Source organism: Panonychus citri, unplaced genomic scaffold (assembly GCF_014898815.1).
Source record: "Panonychus citri isolate SS breed McGregor unplaced genomic scaffold, ASM1489881v1 Contig00072, whole genome shotgun sequence".
Classification (NCBI taxonomy): domain Eukaryota; kingdom Metazoa; phylum Arthropoda; class Arachnida; order Trombidiformes; family Tetranychidae; genus Panonychus; species Panonychus citri.
In genome coordinates this window covers 558,667-580,886 of record NW_026515477.1, presented here as the reverse complement: position 1 = coordinate 580,886, position 22,220 = coordinate 558,667, and the positions used below count along the sequence as shown (strand labels likewise).

At 29.6% G+C, this 22,220-nt stretch overlaps 2 protein-coding genes across 3 annotated transcripts; both read right to left on the bottom strand.

Annotated features, from left to right (window-relative positions):
• Positions 1–374: 374 nt before the first annotated feature.
• Positions 375–19,814, bottom strand: LOC128386638 (probable serine/threonine-protein kinase DDB_G0282963). 2 transcript variants are annotated; one of them, XM_053345697.1, is made up of 5 exons: positions 19,370–19,814; positions 6,804–6,951; positions 1,893–5,328; positions 903–1,090; positions 375–837 (listed from the first exon to the last, which is right to left on the bottom strand). In XM_053345697.1, exons 2-5 carry the CDS (start codon positions 6,928–6,930, stop codon positions 638–640), a joined length of 3,951 nt encoding a protein of 1,316 aa, XP_053201672.1. In that variant the 5' UTR covers positions 6,931–6,951; positions 19,370–19,814; the 3' UTR covers positions 375–637. The 2 variants fall into 2 exon arrangements, with proteins under 2 accessions (XP_053201672.1, XP_053201671.1); XM_053345696.1 differs by lacking the exon at positions 19,370–19,814 and adding an exon at positions 7,239–7,922.
• On the bottom strand, positions 14,090–15,110 carry LOC128386644 (uncharacterized). The gene is made up of 2 exons (XM_053345703.1): positions 14,955–15,110; positions 14,090–14,881 (listed from the first exon to the last, which is right to left on the bottom strand). Exons 1-2 carry the CDS (start codon positions 15,004–15,006, stop codon positions 14,172–14,174), a joined length of 762 nt encoding a protein of 253 aa, XP_053201678.1. The 5' UTR covers positions 15,007–15,110; the 3' UTR covers positions 14,090–14,171.
• Positions 19,815–22,220: the final 2,406 nt, after the last annotated feature.

Below are 22,220 nucleotides of genomic sequence, written 5' to 3'. Positions count from 1 at the left end.
AATTAAGAAAATAAGAGACAACAAAATATAAACAATAGTTGCGAAAAGTGGTCAATAAGTTGATGAGAATAAGAAATTAATTTCGAGTCAATCAGCTCCTCTTCTTATTACCTTCAGAGACAATTGATTGTGTTTAACAAAGAGAATGTGCACCAAATTTTGTGTATTTGTAGGGCTACAAATATGGAGTCCAAATATATTTATTTTTTTCTGATCTGATCAGTAGTTTTCGAGAAAATTGAGTTCGAAGTTAAAACTTCAGGTCACTTTTTCTAAGCAACGATAAGCTTTCAGATCATGAAATTTTTATTTCATCGACAACTTTTCATATCCTTACAGAAAATGAGGTTTTTTTTGATAAAAAAATATCCAAATTGATTGGGCAACAATCCTATGTAATAATAATAATTGATAAATTGTAGTGAATTTAATTTTTTTACAATATTAGAGTACAGAAAATGAAAATGAATTGAAAAACAATTAAGCTGTTCAAATGGTGATTAAAATTATTACACAAAATTAGTGGTCAAGTGCAGGTTGACTGATTGCTAATAACATTAAATTATGTATATAAATTGATTGTGTTAAAAGTGATACAATTATGAATTATTATTATATCGATTGATGATGATTTTGACTAATCGTGATGCTGATTGATATAAGGTCGCACTGTTAATACAACTCGTTTTTTGTTGGACATCAGCTGATTAACTTGACCCATGTTATGATAACTTTTAACATCTAATCCATCAATGGCAATTATTTCATCTCCAATCTCAATTAATCCAGTTAATATGGTTTGGGTTTGCTCATCTCTCATACGAGATACAAAAACACCTAAAAATGAACAAATGGAAAGTGATTAGTTTAATTGTCGTCGAGTGATTAATTCTTATCATTACCTTTAACATTATTAACTGTTCCTCTTGCCAAGAAAAAGCCGAACGGTTTATTTTGAGATCGATTTAATTCAATTACTTGTGATCCATCAGATCGCAATTCAATTAATTCACCCCAAAGTTGATTAATCTCTTGATCATCGACAAGATTATCTTTGGTATTATTTGATTCACTAATCCAATTGTTTTTACTGTAAAAAGTAGACAATTAGAACAATTAACAATCAATATAATGTAAATATTTGCTTTTATAATAATTAACAATCAGATAGTTATGATTAAACCCAAGCAATTAAGGATAATAATAATGATGATGATGATTAGTTGAAGATATTTAAGATTAATTTGCCCCTAAGGTTTCAATTGTCTACTTAATTGCTAAGGTTTCCATGATTTAATTATCAATTACTGTTTAATCATCAAGTTTTACAATCGTAATCGGATTGATAATGAAAAAAAAAATTAAATTGTCATAATTATGATGATGGGAACTAAATATTTGTATAATTAACAATTACTATTAATTATTGTCAACGTAATCAACTTTCATCATATTAATACAACTGTTGTAAGTTTATCTTGTCATTAAATTATATTAATCACTGACAATTTAATTCAATACATGATGATTAAGTCATGATGAAATTTAATTATAACTCAAATCAATGATTAGTGATCATTAAACTAATATTTTAATCAATATAAAGCCAAAAGTTTTCACTTTTAGATTTGTTTGATTTCAATTGAAATACTATGACATTTGAAAGTTAAATCAATGAGCACAAAATTCAATTGTTAACTAATTGTTACTTTCAATTTAAGTAGCAAAAAAAAAGTCTAATAAATTGTAACAATTAACTTTTATGGCTCATTGATTAACCATAATTGAGAAAATGTTATCAAAAGGTTTGATTGGCTTGAGGGTAATTGTATTATCCAGCCATTGATAAGTTTTTCATTAATTCAATTGAAATGGTTCAATGTTTAACTAACCTTTGATTAGTATCAGTATTGTGATCGCTTTTAACAATTTGCTGATTAATTGTTGACAATTTAGATTTACAATTATCTAATTTGTCTGTTGTTACTTTTTTTCCTTTGGTTTGATCTTTTCTCCTAAAACTCATACGATTTTTAACACTTTTCACAAACGATTTTAAATCAATAGTTAAATCTTCACTTGAATGATTTCGTTGGCAAGAAGAATCAGTTAATTGTGATCTACAATTAAGATTTGGTGTTGATTTGGAGGGTGAAATTTTCAAATTTTTAACCCTGGTTGAAGTTGATTCAATTCCTCTGAGTCCGGACGATGTTGATGATCCCTTGCAATTAGCAGTCAGATTATCATTAAAATTGATTCCATTTTCTTTGGGTAATCGATCACTACTGAACGCTCTTGATATCGCTTTTCTCAGGCCACCAAATCGCTTAGTTAACCATTTATTATTATTACCATTTGAAGCTGCCGAAGGTGTAATTACTGTTGACGATGAGCTTTTAGCTAAATTGCTATTACGGTTGTAATTAACTCCATCGGTTTCATCTAATGCAAATCGAGTCATTTTTACTATTGGATTAACGTTTCCAGCAGTTAATGATGTTGATTGTAACAATTTATTATTATCCCCTGTGAGTTGAGATGTAAATTGTTGGCAAGTTGAACGATTATCATTAGGTTGAGATGAATGATAATGATGTTGATTATGATTAAAATTAATATTAGTTGATTCATTAGAAACATTTTTCTTCTCAAATGATTTGGTTATAATTGCATATTCAACTTCATTAGTTGATTGTTGTTGTTGTTGTTGTTGATGGTGATGATCATCATCATTTGAATATCTTTGAGATTGACCATCAAGTTTTAATGACGTTGATGATTCAATTGTTGGGATTGATTGTGTTGCTGATGGTAAAGGATTAGGATAAATTTGATCAGGTTGAAGGTAAGTAGCTTCTGAATGATCATTGATCAATGACAATCTATTTGATTGAGTTAAATATCCATTGGCAGGTAAATAATTGGCGATTAAATTTTTAGATGAAACTTTACTTTGGTGATGTTGTTGTTGGTTCATTGGTTGGCAGGATAAGGAAGAGGCAGTAAAAGATGCGGATGATACTCTCGGTGATGATGATGCAGATGATGATAAACTTGGTACGGAACACGGACCATTGATCTGTAAGGCCATTGGCTCGGTTTCGTTTTTCTGGACAACTTTATCCTCCTCATACTCATCCACTTTTCTCTCTTCATTATTTCCACCAACAGGATTTTCTTCATTTGATTTTTCTCCATCACAATCAGTTATTTCTTCTGATTTTCCATCATTATCATTATCTCCATCTTCATCTTCATCTCCATCATCATTTCTATTTTTCGTCCCGGTCTCTTCTTCAGTAAAATGGATTGATTGTTGAGGCCAATTTGGTGAACTTGTTGAACTACGTTTAAGAATTGACTTGTAACGGATTCCGGTTGAGATCGGGTCAACATTTTCACCATTGAGATAATTATTAACATGAGATTGTGGTTGATGATGATGATGATGATTGGGATGAAGATTATCATCATCATCATCATCTTCATCTTCATCTTGAGCAATGTTGTTGTTGTTCAATTTACTGATCATTTTACTTGAGATGCTTCGTTGATTATTTGATGGTTCACTCTCATTGGAATTAACTGATGATTGGTTTAATTCCCTTTCAACTGAATTATTACCGATTGTTACCTTTTCCTTTGATTTAATCAGCATCATCTCCAAAGGGATCGATGAAAATGATGTTGGTGTGGATCTTTTTGAGAGCGATGTTGATGATAATGATTTAGATTGTGAGCTGACCTGAGTTACCATTTCTCCTAATGATGATGATACTGTTAATTTAGAAGTTGCCTGATTAGAGGTTGATGTTTTCCCACAAGGAAATATCGCTTCGTATTGATGATCCAGCTTATCATCTTCCTCATCAATTTCATCTGAATCTATTTCGTTTTTTATATTACTTGAATTATATCGCTCAAGGCGATCATTATTATTAAATTGATGAGAAAAATTATGATGAGCACGGTGAAGATGACGATTATCATGGTTACATGGATGACCATTAGAATGACCATTTGTTGTCACACTTGTTGAGTGATTTGATGATTTTCTGATTGATGATGATGATGATGATGTTGTTGTTACAGTTGAATTTGTTGATAAATTAACTTGTTGATTTGATGATGTAACATAATTAACTGCGGCCACTGCGGCAGCAACTGCTTTATCAACACAACCCTTTGCACTGACGATTGATGAACAATCATCAGCGATCACATTTGCCACTGAGGCAAAAGCACAGACCATTGAATCAGTTGATTCCAAAGGATCAATTGTACACAATTTAGTAATTTTCGGCTCATTGTTTGAACTTCCATTGGTTTGTATTGAATTTTCCTTCAACTGACCTTTATTGTTGTTACTTAGAGTTGCACAACTACGACTTTTGGACATTGTTGTTGACTGTACTTGAGGTAAATTGGACGATGAACATGTTGATAGATTGATTGAAGACTCGGGTAATTTGAATGACGATGAGTTTAATTTGGTGCTTATTGAATGAGACTCGATGAGATCCGGTTTTTTATTATCGAAAAATGATCTTTTCAATGTTCCATTGGAATCGATTTTTTCACCAATTCGTCCGTTTCCATTTACTATTGTTGGTGCTTGTAAATTATTCCCGCGATTTATATCATTATTCAAGCTGTTTCGATTGATTGTATTGGTCCATTTACCATTGGAATTAATTTTATTATTTCGAGGAAGTGTTGACCATGATCGTTCAGTTGTTGGCTTGTTAATTGTTGTAGTCGATAATGTTGACGATTTAAGGTTCAACGGTGAAGGAACAGTTAATCGTCGATGAGCTAGAGGATGAGTTTCTTTGGAAAGTGATGAAGATGAATAATGATTATTCAAATTCGATATTGATGAAGTTGTCTTTGAATCGCTTGACGAAACAATTAGTTGATTGTTGTTTGAATTTCTGATTGTTGAATCGTTTGTTGATCTTTTTGTTCCTTCTTTTGATCGTTGGTCATTATTGTTGACCATTAATGTAGGTGAATTGAACAGTTCTCGAAATGATTTTCGCAAAGTAAAATCGGTTACCGAAGGTTTCGGTTGATCATCGAATCGAACTCGTTGGAAAATTGGTTTTCTTTTATCCGAATTGAAAGAAAGTGTTGATATGGGTGGAGGTGCAATTGAATCTCGATTGGATGATGAAGATGATGAGGATGAGGAAGATGAAGATGTCAATGATTTAGCGACATATTTACAGGCCAAAGTGACATCGGGATCGGTGTCAGTTGATGAAGATGAGCCAATTCTTGCTGGTCCTAAGGCGACAATCCCAGAATCGGCATCAGAATCACCTGAAAAACAATCAATCGGTTGCAAATTAAAATTAAAACTCAAACGAAATCACAATCAACTTAATCAACAATCATCTTTAAATTGAATACTTTGTTTGCAAGTTTGATTGATTGGAAAGCAACAATTTAAAAAGAGTCAACAATCAAAATATGAATCAAATTTTCTTGATTAAAAATGATTATATCGATTACCAATTAGATCTTCAATCACATTCAATCAAATTGACAGTTAATCAAGTTAATCATAGTGATGATGATTAAGATGTAAATATACATAAATGCTAATCTGAATCATTTATCAATATATTTTAATAATGATTAACAATCAAATCAAAACAATTTAATCAACTTCATTAAAGTATTAGATATTAGTAAGTTATAATAATAGTAATCATTATAATGATAATCAGATAGATTATTTTTCTTGATTGTTCTGATTAAATTGTTTCCTTCTATCTGATTAACAATCAACCCTTTTTTATTATGATTAAATTTAATTCTGTTTTGATTATGTTTCAAGTAAATTACCTAATTTAATGTAATCCATCAGGATAATTAACTTACGATCTGTTATAAAGATAATCAAAATTGTTGATCTAAATTAAACTTTGGTTATTTGATATGTTTACAAAGTTAATTGTAAATTTAGTTTAATCATAATTAGAAAACAAAGTTTATTTAAATTAACTTTAACCTGCTATTTAAATACAATTAATCAAACAGATAAAAAGTTTAATTGTTCAATTGAAATGTTAATCATTCTGATTCTATACTGATTTCTAATAATTCATTGAGAATCAAGTAAAAGTATAATTAACTGATTTACTTAATTGTCTTGACTTTTATCATTTGATATTTATTGTTTAATCATTTGATTTAGTTAATCACAGTGAGAAACCAATCTAATTGTTTACCAACCAGGTTGATGAAAAGATATTGATTAATGAGAATCATGATTAAGTTGATGATGACCACAAATGATGGTCAACCTGATTAAGATATTTGTTTAACTAATGATAATCAGAGTAACATTATTATTATTATCTAATTGTGATCAGCAGGTAACAATTAAATTAGCCTTAAATTATAATAAAAAAATGATCATCGCTCTCACAGAGTTTATTGTTACTCTTAATTACAATTGAATTTCCTGATTTTTTTATTATTTCATATTAAATAATAATTCACATTCAATTATCAAGCTGATTCTTATGATACAACAATTTAAAATATTGTTGTTAAATTGTTGATGGGAACACGTTGATTAAATGTTGAAACATTATTGAAACATGATGATGATTATAAAATTAACAGTTAGAAATCAAATTAATAAATCAACAGGAAATAATCAACAATTGATCATTTGAGGTTAACAATTTGTGTAATAATATAAATTGTTGTATGGAAATAGAAAGCATCAACTTTGATTGATTCAATTGATTGTTGAGTTGATTAGTTATTAGGATTGTACTTACCATTAATTAGATTAGGATGTAAAGGAGTTGAATTTGATTCTCTGTTAATTGTGATCGTTTTTTGTGATTGAAAACCAATCTCCAGATCACCTTGAAGATTACCAATTGATTGAGTTAGATAATCCATTTCATTGATGAACAATTAATCCTATGAAATAAGAAACAACAAAGATATCAACAATTAAAGTTGAGGACAATTAAGGTAACAAATTAAAAGAGATGATGAAATATAAATGAAAAGGTTGAACAAAATAGTAAATTGTAATAATAATAATAATAAACAGGGAAGGTTAATTGTTGTCACTTTGTTGGTGTTAATAACCTTAAATTAGTTTCCACTAATTAACTTAGACAATCAATCTTATTATTCAGAATCAACAACCAACCATAACATGAGCAAGTTAAACAATAGTAAATATTAACAATCAAACTCACACTGATTATTCATAAATTATACTTTTCTTTTTTTTCTCAATAGACTTGATTGTTGAGTGAATCACCATGATTAAGACAATGGACGATGGAGATGATAATAGTTAATTAAATCATTGAACAGATAAGTTTCACATGGGAAGTTACTGAATCAGTTGGAACTTGTAACCCATGAAAATGAATCTCAATGAGTTTTTTTTTCCTTAAAAAAATCATATTACATATTCACTTGAGAAGATGAAAGTAATTAAAGTGTCAATATGAATTGTTTTGGTCAGTTGATTGAGAAAAGGTGACCAACCATTACAACAATGAATGAAGATGAAATATTTACACTCTTGAAATGACATTTTTTTCACAGGTAAAAGATGAGGATGACAATGGTGATGTACCTTGGAAAAAAAAAGTCTTTCAATGAGTAGGAGAGAAGATGAAGAAAAAAAATAAGAAGATAAAAGGTTAAGAAGAGATGAAACTTTTTCTTATCGCCTTAGGGCAGAAATACAAAGGATGATTATGATGACAAAAGGATAAGAGTCCCAGAGATATTGGATTAACAAAAGATTAAGGGACCCACGGGTTCTTGTATTACTTTAAATCTCATTGTTAATCCCAAAATTTTCACCACTTTTTTGGTAAAAAAACCAATGACATTTTCACAACAACAACAATCAAAATATTTTGATTCTCGATTAACCTTAATTGTTATGATAATATGAAAAGTGTATCTCTTAGACTGCTTCATGATTGAACAATTAACTTATCAACAATCAGGATACAATTTAATCCTTGTTATCATCATAATAACTTATATATATATAAAAGTATTATCAACAAAATAACAAATCACTAATTAGATAATAGTAATAATCTCATGTTGATTGTTATAAAATATTAGATGGAATTAATTTGCATATCTTGTTAACATTAATGACAATTAATTTGATTATTATTACCAATCAATCAATAAAGAAAACAGATAAACATCATCACCAATCATGAATATCAAATGAACAATAAACTTTAATTGTCGTTATTGTAACAATCACGAAAATGACCAAGACAATTGTTATAATGATGATAATGACGGAAATAATTTCTCATTAATAAACAAAAATTGATAAAATAATAACAGCTGATTGTTGATCAAGTGAAAGTTATATAATCCCGTCAACTACTTATTATCATTATAATATGATCAAAGATTTGATTATCACCATCAATACATGATTAGTAAATTGTTACTATCTTCACAATCAACTCCAACACCCACTTTCCACCTCTTCATCCCTTACCTTTAATTGTTATTGTTGTTGTACTTGTAAATTGTTTCAATAGGGATGAAAAGAAATCACAACAATCAATATGTAATATATTGAAAAGTAACATTGCTAAGAATTGAAAGATTAAGTTGATTGTTATCAATTGAAGTTTAACAATTTGAACACAACAATTACAATCGTCATTAAGTGTATTTACAATCAACAAAAATGGGAAGAAAAAAATTCGAATACTGGAAAAGAAAACTTTTTTATTCTTCTCTTATTAGTTTTACCTGTTAATCTAAAGGTAAACTTGTTACATTTTCTGGGTAACAAGAGCAATGGGAAGATGATAAGATGATAAGATGATAAGGATGACAGGGTGAGATGATGATGAGAAAAAGGCAATGAATTTGTTTGAACAGGTAACAAAATCATTCACAAATCAATGAAATCTGAAACAAACAACAACCTGTTGATTTTTATCATTGATTATGTACAAGTAATTGAAACATTAAACTTAATTGAAGCAATTAACTTGAAACAATAAACATTAATTAAACTGCTACCCAATTATTAGCTAATTAAAGCTAGTCAATCAATGTGATAATCTAATAGCTAAATTGGTTAATTGATTGGTAAATGTCACGAACAAAGTTAATTGAAAATTGTCACCGATATTTAATCAAATCAAACAAAAGTGATTACAATTTAAAGTTGACAATGGGAAACAATTATTGAAAATTAGATTAGGGTAAAGATAAATTATCCAATGGGCTTGCTGATACTTTTAATGTGCTGATGATGATGATGAAATCTAATCTTAATCTAGAGTTAATCTTTTAATCCTCAACTTGGGTCAAAACTTTGGTACCACAACAAGAAAAACTTTCCCATCACCAAAAGTAAAGTATTTTTGTCTTGTAAACCATTTAAATAGATCAACAGAAAAAAGCATCTCAATGAAGAGATGAAGATGATGAGAAGATGAAGATGAAGATGATGTAAAAAACAAGGCTAGACTTGAATTGAGGAAGATGATGAACAAGATGATGAGTAAATTGTAGATGATAATTATGATGAATATCTCATCGTGAAGATGCTCCTAATCTGACCTAATAACACGGTACTTGGGTTACTAATATTTACATAAATCAGATGAAGATGATGATGAATCTGCAATGGTTAATATGTAAAACTTTTCTACTTAATTGTTGTTAGTTAATTTTCATGAAAACGGTCAATTGGCAACATAATCACTTATCACACATTCATTTACAAATTTAACTAATCAAGATGATATTATAACATGAAATGAATAGGCTGACAGTTGAGTACATCATCATCATCATCTTAATCATAATCATAATCATGGGCTCGGTGTGTTTTTTTCAGTAATCAACATGAGATTAACTTTTTCTTGGCGTGGCTTTTATGTTGCTGCTTTATGATTGATAAACTTGACCAGCGCTTGATTATTTTTCTTATTTGTTTACCTTTTAATTATCATTGAAATTTTGCTTACAATCAACCGAATCTTCATCACAATTAAGAGAATCATCTTCGTATTATATAATCCTGGTAACGGCTTTAATTGCTTTTTCTCACATTCAACTCAAAATCAAGGTTAATTGCTGGAAAAATGTTGTAACTATTATGATTTGGAAACATTTTGTCAATCCTTTTTTTTTTACTCAAGTAGAAACTTCAATCTAATGATTGACCCTAATCAGTTGTATGTGAATTGTAAATGATGGTTTTATAAGACGAAATCTTAACAATTTGATTGTCCATCATAATCAATAAGAGAAGGACAATCCTTTCAAGTAATTAGATTGTTACTTAATTGTTGCTATATTATGTGAAGAGGAGGACAATCAAGTAATACCTTGAATATCAGCTAATTGTTGATAATATAAGATGAAACTTTCAGGTAAATTAGATGAACTTTTTAAATTGTAAATAGCATCAAACATTTTCAACAGGTAAACTCCTATCCCTGTTTTTCCTGGTTTTAATTGTAAACAACATCTACCTGGACAATCAAAGGTAGGTTGAAATTGTAAATTGTGATTAAAAAACCAACCTTTTCTCACTCATTAGTAATCAACAGAAATCTTAATCTATTTCATGATAATGATGATGTTGATTACTTTGATGACTGTCTTTTGATGGATCATGTTGATGGACCAAAAAAAAGATAATTATCTAAATGATGATAATTGAGATGAGGGAGTAATAACAGCAAGAACTGATTCTTTAATTACAATCAACAATCAACAATCAAGAGATGATGAGTTTATTGCAATGAATTTCATTGTAAATTGTTTGTAAAGTAAAAAATAATTGAGAGCACAAAATGAACAGTTGAAAGAGATTGAGATTGAAATTGAAATTGAAATTACAATTGTACACAATTAACTGTTAACAATTTAAGTCTGAGAATTGCAATTAATCAAATGCGTTTGGAAAATTGCAGTTGAAATTAAAATTGAAATGTCTTGCTAATTGTAACAATTATTATTATCATTTCTTAACCATTGCAATTTTGTTTCTTGCTTTAATCATTAACAATCTATGCCTGAGTTAATAACAAAGGTTTGATTGTTGATGATTGTTGTTGGTGAGGTTAATAAACATTATGATTAACACAACAATTAAAGTTAAGGTTGAGTGAGATTGTGGTTAACCTCAGTTCCTTTGATATATTTCATTGTTATTTAAATGATTACAAGTCACAATTAAGGTTTTGTATGTATGATAAAGGTAAAGGAGGAAACGTAAGAGCAAAAAAAAATTGATTCAACAATTAAGAAAGTATCACAAAAATAACAATTCAATCAAATGTTAAATTGTAATCACAGATTAACCTAAATTGTAGTGAAAGTTTTGCCACGAGTTGAATAGGAAAACAGTACAATTAAAGTTTTTAATTGTTGTTGATGTTGTTGCCAGGTAAATACATTTAGTATCCATGATCATTGACTATTCATTTAATTAGCTGATTACAATCAAGTAGGAAAATAATAATAATCATAATCAGGGAGGAAAAGTAAAAGTCAACGTAATTTGTATCATTGAGATATTAGTTGTTACTTTAATTTGAATTAATTTTAAATTTAATTGTTGATTGTGATCAATGTAAGTACAGCGAGAAAAACAAATCGTGATTAAATTAACGTTTAATGATAGTTAATTTAACTTTTTAACTAATAATCATTAAGATTTGTAAGATTGTAATTTTTTGCTTTCCGTAAACATTATTAACTCTCATAGTAAATTAAACTTACGATTTTAATTATAATGAATTTTGTATTTAACATTAATGTAAAATAAACTGTTACAACAATTAAGTGCGATTATTATTAAAATCAAATCATTCAATTGATTGATAATTAAGCAACAATTTAGTTTTCAAATATTTTTCAATGATCAACATGAAATCAACTAAATCAAACTTGTTATTATCAACACTTTGATAACTTTCCCCTTGGAAGCAGCAAATAAATAGTGACCAACAATCAAATTTTGACCATTACAATTTATAAATTGCTTCTTATTACAGTTATTATGATTTCGTTACTATTATCATGATGATTCAACTTTGTGTGGTCAGTAAATTGACCAATTTCAGGTTGATTGAATCTCATTCAACAAAGAAAGAGTCGGTAATGATACCTACATATTACCTTAAATACAGTTGAGTTAATTGTTCAATCGATTAAATCATTTTATTGGTAAACTAATAGTAATAAAAAGTGATACAATTAACTATCAATTGATGGTCATTCAAGTAAACATAAAATTCAATAGTTTTATGATAATAAATTGAATTTTTTTCATTAATTCTGACTGTAAATATGACGATTAGTTGTTGTTTTTTGTTTTGCTTGCTTATCCTGATTAAGTTAATTGTTGTAGCACTATTTTTGGTTGATCTAGAGTTTAGATCACAATTAAAATTATATAAATTGTTCCAGATTATTATCAACTTAGCAGTAGTTTAATCAAGACTAAATTGTAACCTTTTTTTTCACTGTGTTAAGATTGTAATAGTTGAGAGGAAAGTTTAAAATGCAAATAGCAGGTCAACTTATTATAAACGATATTTATACATTATAACGTTATTTAAGTATTTTTGACACGAAAAAGGTTTGGTCCAGGGCCTGGGCTAAGGCCTCACAACCTCATTTATTTATATAAAAAGGGATGAGGATGAGGGAGGATGAAAGATGATGATAAGATGACCGATGTGTAGATGATACATTAAAAAAGAGGAAAAAGATGATGATGTTAAAAGGAAGCTACGACTTTTACTTTATAAGATTTGATTACATGATGATAGAAGATGCTGACCGGAAGTTAAGGTCAAACTCCTCTCAAGAGATAGAAAGAGAGAGAGAGAGAGCAGAGTTTATATAATAGTGATAATGATTAAGATAATAGTGACCATCATCCAAAACATTTCAGGTATAAAAAACTGCGTGTATTTTGTAACTGACAAAATAGCAAAAAGTAAAACGGAGAGGGTGGGGAACGGGAAGAGCGACAAGGTTGATGATGAGCGATGAAGATGATAATAAGGTTGACGAAACTTTAATATCTGTTGAAGCAGGTTAGGGGAGGCAGAGGAGGATAATGATGAGAGAGAGAGAGAGAGAGAGAGTTGGATGAAAGTTGTTGAAGCAAAAAAGAGCCGAGATAAAATTCATCAACCCACTGTTATCATTTCTTATTTACCTGTTTTCTAGTTTTCTATCAGAGTCACAATCATCATCATCATTATCTTCATCTTTTACCACCATTGCTACTGTTTCTGTTTTATTTTTTTTTTCTTTCTTTTCTTTTTACAAATGGATCACGAATTTTAATGATAGTAATTAAGGAGGCAAAAAGTTAGGGAAAAAAAGAGCAGTAGAAAACAAAAATCTCTATGAAAATTGTCCCTAAAATCAACGGAGGAGAAACAAAAATAATCATCTAACATATTTCAAGGTCAAACTTTTGTTTATTCCATTAAGGTAAAGGTAAGATTAACATCATCATCATCATCATCATCTTCCTGAGAAATCATTATCATTCATATCAAATGATTAAGTGAATTATCATCAAGAAGGAGGAGGAGGAGGTGGTGGTGGTGATGGAGGCAGTCGCTTCTTACCAGGTATTCAAATCGATATCAATGATTTTTAACACTCATCTTTATCTTCATCTCTAGATAATGAGATTGATAATCCTCATCATCCTATATAATTTTGAATATATCTCTATCTTAGTTACAGGTAAACCTGTCAATCTTATGTAATGATAATTAAAGGTATTCGCAATGAGGTCTGAAAGTTTCTAATGTCAATCATTGATTAATTTGATTGAATTGCATTCAAATTTCAATTCTCGGTCAATTGTAACAATAATTAACTTTTTACCTTCTTTGACCACACACAGATAGAGCATTTCAGTTCGGTGATGCTTAACATGATGATTATTTAGAATCATCAAGAATTTTGAGAGAAAAAAAAAGTTTCGTATTCAATGAAGAAACAAAATTCCCATGGATTGTATTTACATCAATTCGCGCAAATATAATCACGATTTAGATTAAATTGTGTTTTTTATTTCTCATTTATGGATAATTAATCGCGATTTCTAATCAAATAGATTAACCAATTGTAGTTTAAACAGTTTTAATTGTTACCTTACCATTGGCATCGATTCTTTTGATGACCCGAGTAACTTTACTTGGATTATTTGAATCATAAGTTACAGTTTCGGTAACTGTACTTCCGTCGGGATTTGTTTTGGTCGATGAAGAGGTGACGAAATTAGAGGCCGAAGATGATGTAGCAGCGGTAGAAATACCGGTTGATGATGGGAAGAATCCATTGTTAAAGTTACTAAAAGAACTAGAGAAATCATCATATGATGGGAAACCACCATTAGAACCACGATTTCCTGGTGCCGAAGGGTTTGGTTCACCAACAGCGATCCCTTGGCTTGAGGGCTTTTTATTTCCACCTTGGAAATGAACAACATTCACTGGACTTCCATAGTTGGATGAAGATGAAGATGAGGATTGACGATTAACTGATGATCCACCATTAGGCCCATCGACTTCGATAGTTTCAGTTATTTTCGAGCCATCAGGTCCATCTTTTTCGACTTTGATGGTTTGGACAACATTGTTACCTGAACCATCGGAAGAGGAACCAAAAGATTGAGAACCAAAACCATTGGAACCACCGAATGAAGGAAATGAAGATTGGAAAGAGTTGAATCCAGGGTAAGCGGATTGAGAAGAGAAATCATCTGATCCAAAGCTCGAAGGGAAAGAGGGAAATGAGGGAAAGTTTGGCATCGGTGGGAATGGTGATCCAAAGAAATTACCTGAAGTAAAAAAGATCGAAATATATTTGAAACGATATTCCAAAAGAAAAGAAAATCAATCTATCAAACTTACCAGAAACGGTAACGGTCAAGGCAAAAAGTCCGATCAACGAGGTTAGAACCATTTTTCGAGTTACAATTATAATTGTTAGTAATCACAGAGAAGACAATTAAAGTTAAAGAGTGTAAATTGTTTACCATAGACTTTATAGTGAATAAACTTGAAGGAGTAAACAAAATGTAATGACGAACAAATTAAATTGTCTGAATGATCATTTATCATGAAATATCATGATTAACAGTATCATTGTGTTACAATCATCTGCTAATACATATTCCAACAATTAACGTTATAATAAAGTTGATTAATTGTTAATTTTGACATAATACAATTGCAACGAGAGTAATTCAGTCGATCACCTTTTAATATATGATCATGGTGATTCGGTTTATCATGTATTCTGGAAACATTTCAATTCAGATTTAATCAATTAACTTTCAATCGTTTGGATAATTAACCCAACGAATCAACATATGACACGAAAGCATTGATTACATTTCCGTAGAGAAATAATAACAATTACAATTGACGGTCAATCGATTAATTGAAATCCATGATCAATGGAAAAATTTTACCACAGGTAAACAAATGAATTGAATTCTCATAACTATTACAACTACTATGATATTGTTGATTATCATTTCCATAGTAATTCATAATTATGATGCTCGTTTAATGGTTGTAAAAGTTTTCTGATTCAATACACGCGACTTGTTAACCTGTAATTAGTAAATTGTTGGAATGGAAAAGAGAATCAAATTTAATGAATGAATTTTGTTTTGCTTTCTCTCTTCATGTGAATCGCCACGACTTTAAGGTCAATATGGATCAGAAGACGATCCATCTTCTCCTAACTTTGTTCACTGGAACTTATCATTAAGGAACTCACGACATTTCCGGTCATCATTATCATCAAGAAGATGATGATGGTCATCTAACTACATCTTCTTATTTTATGTATGAATAATCAACACGAAATAGACCTCACAAAATTCAAATATCTTATTCCCTCCTCCATCTAAATCTGTCAATCAATCATCGGCAATTAATCAATTATTGAAAACCATACAAATTTTAGTCAGATATAAACTTTTCTGTTGTAGTTAATTGGTTTGAGGTTAATCATTCAATCAACGAGTTAATTGTTTCGTTATAATAATTTTCTGTTAATCAACAATTTGTAACAATGATAAGTGAAAAACATTCAATCACAATTTAATCAACTAATCACAGATTAAGAAAAAAAAAACTAAAATCATGCTGATTAACAATTAGAAGAAAAATCAAAAATTTAATCCACGAATTTTTTAAATTGTTCAAGTACCAAACATTTTTCTCTAATATGATAATCCATTGAGAGTAAATATTTGGCAGAAAAAGTTTTCGAATTTAATGTAAATCTACTTCCGGTCATTCGAATGATATTTTTTTTCTAACATATTAAAATAAAATATAATAACAATATTCTTATTCTTTCCGGTTCTAAAACATTCGGATTCCATATACAATTTAAGATGAGCATCATCTTTATTTTTACACATCCAAGGAGATGTTGATCATTTTATCTTCATCTCAAACAGCATCACTTCCCCTCATCCTATTCACCGGAAGTACATTTCACTGCATTAATGCCAAATGTTAAGATGAGAGGGCAAAAAGCAACAACAACAACAAACAGGGAAGACAAATGTTAAGCCCTGGTAAAAGGTTACCCTTAACAGCAGAAGCTCAAGACGCTCTGTTAATCTTGCGTGAACCTTGTGAACGAACCTCACTCTCTCTCTCTCACGCACACACACAGCCCCTTGTCAATCCCACCCCACTCCTGGAGGGCCTAGACTCTTTAGCACATCAACTGCAAGGAAAAAAGTCTCTGAAGCTCAAAAAAAACTAACAGCTACTTGGGTACAGTTGAATTAAGGTAAAACCATCAGGAAAGATGGCTCATTATAACATCTTAATACTTCAATTGTTATTGTCTTTATTGTTGCTCCTTGAAAACAATTTAATTGGCCGATATACTGATTGTTGTTGATTGTTATTACACTTTTTTTTTTACTTTCGCCAAGTTGAATGACAAATTGTAGGTAAAATTGATTATCATTCTTAGAGAGAGAGAGAGAGAGAGAGAGAGAGAGAGAGAGAGAGAGAGAGAGAGAGAGAGAGAGAGAGAGTCAATTGCATTTAAATTAAACTGCTAAAGGTAAAAGTAGTTATCCAAAGTCCACTAGTTATAAGCGTAGATAAGATTAAAACGTTGGATAAAAAGAGAGAGAAAATAACAATTAGCAGAGAGAAAGAATAAAAAAAATGGCTTCTCTTCCTCCTCCTCATCTCTTTTCTTCATCTTTCCACCTCCTCCTGTTCCCTCATCATCATCTTCTCATCATAAACATGCCAAAACATAATAAGCAAAAACAAGAAACTAACAATGGTAAACATTCAATGGCAATAATAACAATAACAAGTGAACCTTAACCTGAGAGTGTGTAGATGTTTAAATCATAATTTCCAGCAAAAGAACAAGAAAACAAAGCTAAGTTGCTTTAAGACTTTTAATCACAATCATATTCATAATATGAGAGTAAACCGGAAAATGTGAATTAAGTAAACAACGATTAATATACAACAAAACAAATTACAAAACGACGATTATGTTGATTACAATGATTTAGCAAACTTTGATAATTTAGGGAATAGGATTAGGTTACAAGTTAGTATAAGGTGTGTGTATGTGTGTGCGAGTATTTAAATTGCATAATCAAACACCAAGCCCGAAGTTAAGATACACACATATTAATGTATTGACCTAAAATGTTTACCTGTTGCAAGAGAAACGATAATAATATTATGTATTATGAAGGAAATGATAAAAAGCGTAAAATGTTAAAAATATTGAATTTTGGTAACAAGAGAAAAGAGCGAAAGTTTTAAATGACCGTTACCCCGGTGGCTTTTTCCCCTTCTCCATCTTCTCACTACCTGTTTTTCCCCTTTTTCCTTCAAAAGTTCTAAGGCCAATTCTTGAAAGATCACGTTTTAGGACTTTGGCTCATCTCTTATTTCTTATGGTTTTCTCTTTCTCTTTTTAACTAGAACTTAGAGCTTTTCTATTCTTTTTTTTTTATTCTACACAATAAAAAAAAAGACGATAGAGTAATAAAGTTATTTTAGAAAATTGAACAAAGGTTATCATAGACTTTTACCTTTATCCTCTATCATTATCTTCATCATCTTCCTCATCTTTATCATGGCCCAAAGGTGGGCTGAAATTATGGTTACCTTTGCGTTGGGCTACTATTATTATCATGCCTACGGCAAAATTATACACTACAAAATGTTTCCATTCAATTGTTGACCACAGGTCATGATACAAGTTAATCAAAATTAGGGATAACTTTCATTCGGGTTAATTGATAAATCAATTGATGTTTTTGTTTACAATTATTTAATTGTATTTGTATTGTGATGGTTAACTTTTCATTGAAGAAGAAAACTTTTTTTTTCTTTTTTTCTTTTTTTTCTGTACAATTAATTGATTAATTGTATCTAAATAATTGTTTTTATGGTTTTGACTTTGATTATCAATTTTCAAGTTCAATTAATTTCATGGATTATTGTTTGGGTAACAATTAAATCATTTCTATGATTTAATTTTCCAATTGTTACCCAATGAGTAGACAGATTTTTGTCTTATAATCAATTGATTAATGTTTTGTACTCGATACTTTTACAATTGATTAAAATCTAATTAATTCAATCAGTGGTTTAGATTTGTGTATATAAACAAAACCCTTTGGGTAAATCAATCAAATCAAATTAAATTACAATCATTTGTCCAACTTGATCGTTATTAGTTAATTGTTTCTCTCTCTCTCTCTTTGTGTTTCTCGAGCTATTTAAATCAAGATGAAAACTTTGTTTGTTTTTACTTTGATTCTTATTGGTTTCACCTCGATTGTTGTCTCACAATTTGAACAATTTAATCCTGAAGAAATGGGTTCAAATGTTTTCCCGCCACCACCTCCACCACCTCCAATGGGTGGACCACCACCACCACCACCCCACCGAGGACCTCGACCACCTTTCGGTTTCCCACCTCCACCACCTCCACCTTTAGATGGTAAATTAGACACAATCATCTACATGTTAAGTGAAATTCAACAATCAATCAACAGATTAACTCCTCGACCACCACCACCACCATCACCCCAACCAACAACAACCTCATCATCACTATCAATTGACTCCATAGGAGCAACAACAGTTTAAATTAAATAAATTTGAAAATTGTAATTCTATCAATCAAAGTTTAAACAATAAACGTAAACAAAATTACTATTAATCACCAACAATTTGACAACCTCGATGTTTAAATTTGCGAGAAAACAAAAATTCAAAATGGTGAAAAATGACCAACTACTTACATGTGTGTTGAGGTGGACAAAGATCATCAGAATTGGTCAGTTTTTTAATCCATTGAATTTTCACACTTCACTTTTTATTGATTAGTCCAAGAATTAATTGTTCACTTTGATTGGTGACAAAACAAAACACACACACAATAGAAACCAGAGTAAATTAATCACAATTTGGTTAATATGAAAAGCGCCAAAAAAAAAATGTTGACAAACAAAAAGATTGAAAAAAAGACTCAGGTAAAGATGAACAGGTAGACAAACACTAAAGTCTATTTCTAAGATCAAAAGCCGTTTGAGTTGAGCGAAAGCAAAAAATTCAAATTGACCTGAAAAAAAGTCACGTGACAAGAGAGAAATCGACCAATCAGAATCGTTTGTAAAATCGAACTCGAATCCGATCACTAGTGACATCTGGTGTCGGAGAAATGAACTAATTCTGATTGATGAAAAAAAGTTTTCTCAACATGATCACAGTTTTAACAATTAATCGAATTGTAATTTAATCAAATTAAATGAGCTTCATGTTCGGACCACCAACAATTAGTGTAACTATTTTGATCTCAACTCATTTAAAACTCTCACAATAATATTAATTTCATCTTTTCTAATCAGATTAGCAAAAATTCACTCGGAATTTTGAATAACCTCTAATCAATTGAATTAACTGTTGATCGATTAATTGTAATCCGTATTGATGAAAATTACTTTTAATCTGAATTAAAGGGAATCAGCCTTCATTAAGGATCGGTAATTAATTTATTGACTGATTTCTGTGAACAAATTACTAAATAATATTATTAATTTCTGTTAATTGTAACACCATAATTCAAGTTGATGAGAAATTGATTAATTGTTTAAGCTTTGGATTATTATTATTTTATTAAATTGCTCTTCAATTACCTGTTACTTTTATGGTAGTTAATTGTTTTATTACGTTTAAAAGTAACAATTTAATGATAAACTTTTAATTGTTAACAATTAATTAGATCATTAACCCTGAATTTGTTTATTTGATTTTTGTTTATTAATAATTACATGCTAATGGAAACAAATTAGCTTATTATTTAGCCCGAAATCAACTGGACTTTAATTAGTTTTTAATAATAACTATGACAACAATCAATTTATCATTGATCAGTTGATTGTGATTAGTTAACCAATTTTTATATCGCCTTTTAAATTGCTTAACCATCCGGACTGAAGTTCAATGTAATATCAACATTAATCGTATTTTTAACCATTTAACTAATTGTTACTTGATTGTTATCTTGTGATTACAGATAAAATTAACCTTGGATTGTTAATTGGGATACAATTAAAAGGATAATACCAACAATTAATAAGAGTAACAAGGAAAGAGAGAGAGAGGTAGACAGTAACAATCAACTACAATTAACAACGAAAGTAAATTACAATTTAATTTCTTCCTCTTTTGTTACTCATAAACAATTAATTTCAATTGTAATGAAAACATTTGGTGTAAACATAAATACAAACACAATCAATTAGACATAAAATTAACTAATCAAATAGTTAATGTTTACAATTTAAATTAATATTTAACTTGTTTTTTTCTCAATATTTTATCACTGATTGTGATTAGTTAATGATTATGAATTTTAAATTGTACAGTCTGATGAACAGTGACAAGAAAATGTTTGGAGAAAAAAAAACTAATTATAACAATCAGATTAATTGTTAACTACATTTGATCAGTAACGAAAATATAATCTCAAAAAAAAAGAGATAGAAACAAAACTTTATCAGTTTGTTTCGAAATCAATTGGTTGTTTGTTCATCTTAATTGTAAATCAATAGTGTTGCAGATTTTTTGTCACAATTAGAGGACAATTAAAGTTCACTGCGACCATATTAACATTGAATTGAATTGATTTTTAACAATATAAACAAAATGATCAAATCGATTCTCATTTGGTCAACCTCGTTAAGCCATTTAATGTATGTTACTGTCTCAAGATGAAGATCAGTTTACCTTCACCTCAACATGTCCTGTTCCTACTATCATCTTCATCTTCATCTTCATCTTCATCTTCATCTTCATCCTTATCTTCATCTTTATCTTTATCTTCATCATCATGTTGATTCTTGTTTTCATCTTGATTCATGAAACCAGTTTCATTTATCTAATTTTTTTTTGCTCAGTTTCATTTCCCGATTATAAGAGATGAAGATGATGATGAAAAGGATGATGAAGATAAGCTTCTCATTATTATTATTATATAATATTTAATAACCATTCATGTATTTATAAACCTTTTTTTCAACTCGAAATTTTAAAACTCGACCATTGATCTTTAGCTTAAAACCTCGAGGCTTTTAAATATTACCAATTTGTTGATTAACGCATTTCAAAACCATTATTATTTCATAGCAACAATCAACGTCAACGATAATAGATAATGAGATATTGACCATTGGTCAGTTAGATGATGTTAGCATTTTAATAAATTTGAATGTAATTTCTTTCTTTCTGTAATTGCAATTACATTTCCTTCAACAATTATGCTTTGAATGACATGATAAAAACACCACCACCTTGAAAAATGAGCCACAATTTACAAGATAATTACATTTATTATGACTTAAATTGCAAAGAATTGAATCAATGGAAATTTTTTGTTGAAAAATTAGCAGTTAATTAGTTCCACTTTTATGAGATTTCTCAATGATTAGTAAATTGTTTCCAGAACAAATCGTAACCTTTTCTTTTACTACGAAAAGGCAATGGGACACAAAATAAGTACGAACCTCAAGAGACCAGAAAACCAGAAAAAGTGAGCAGAAAAAAGGAAGTAGGAAATTGGATAAAATGTTAAGGTAAATGTTGCGATAGTAG

Excerpts from the sequence above, each read along its gene's own strand:
- LOC128386638 (XM_053345697.1), bottom strand. The coding sequence starts at position 6,930 with ATGGATTATCTAACTCAATCAATTGGTAATCTTCAAGGTGATCTGGAG. Across the intron at positions 5,329-6,803 it reads ACATCCTAATCTAATTAATG|GTGATTCTGATGCCGATTCT; the intron begins GTAAGTACAATC and ends ATTGTTTTTCAG. Across the intron at positions 838-902 it reads AACAGTTAATAATGTTAAAG|GTGTTTTTGTATCTCGTATG; the intron begins GTAATGATAAGA and ends GTTCATTTTTAG.
- LOC128386644 (XM_053345703.1), bottom strand. The coding sequence starts at position 15,006 with ATGGTTCTAACCTCGTTGATCGGACTTTTTGCCTTGACCGTTACCGTT. Across the intron at positions 14,882-14,954 it reads CTTGACCGTTACCGTTTCTG|GTAATTTCTTTGGATCACCA; the intron begins GTAAGTTTGATA and ends TTTTTACTTCAG.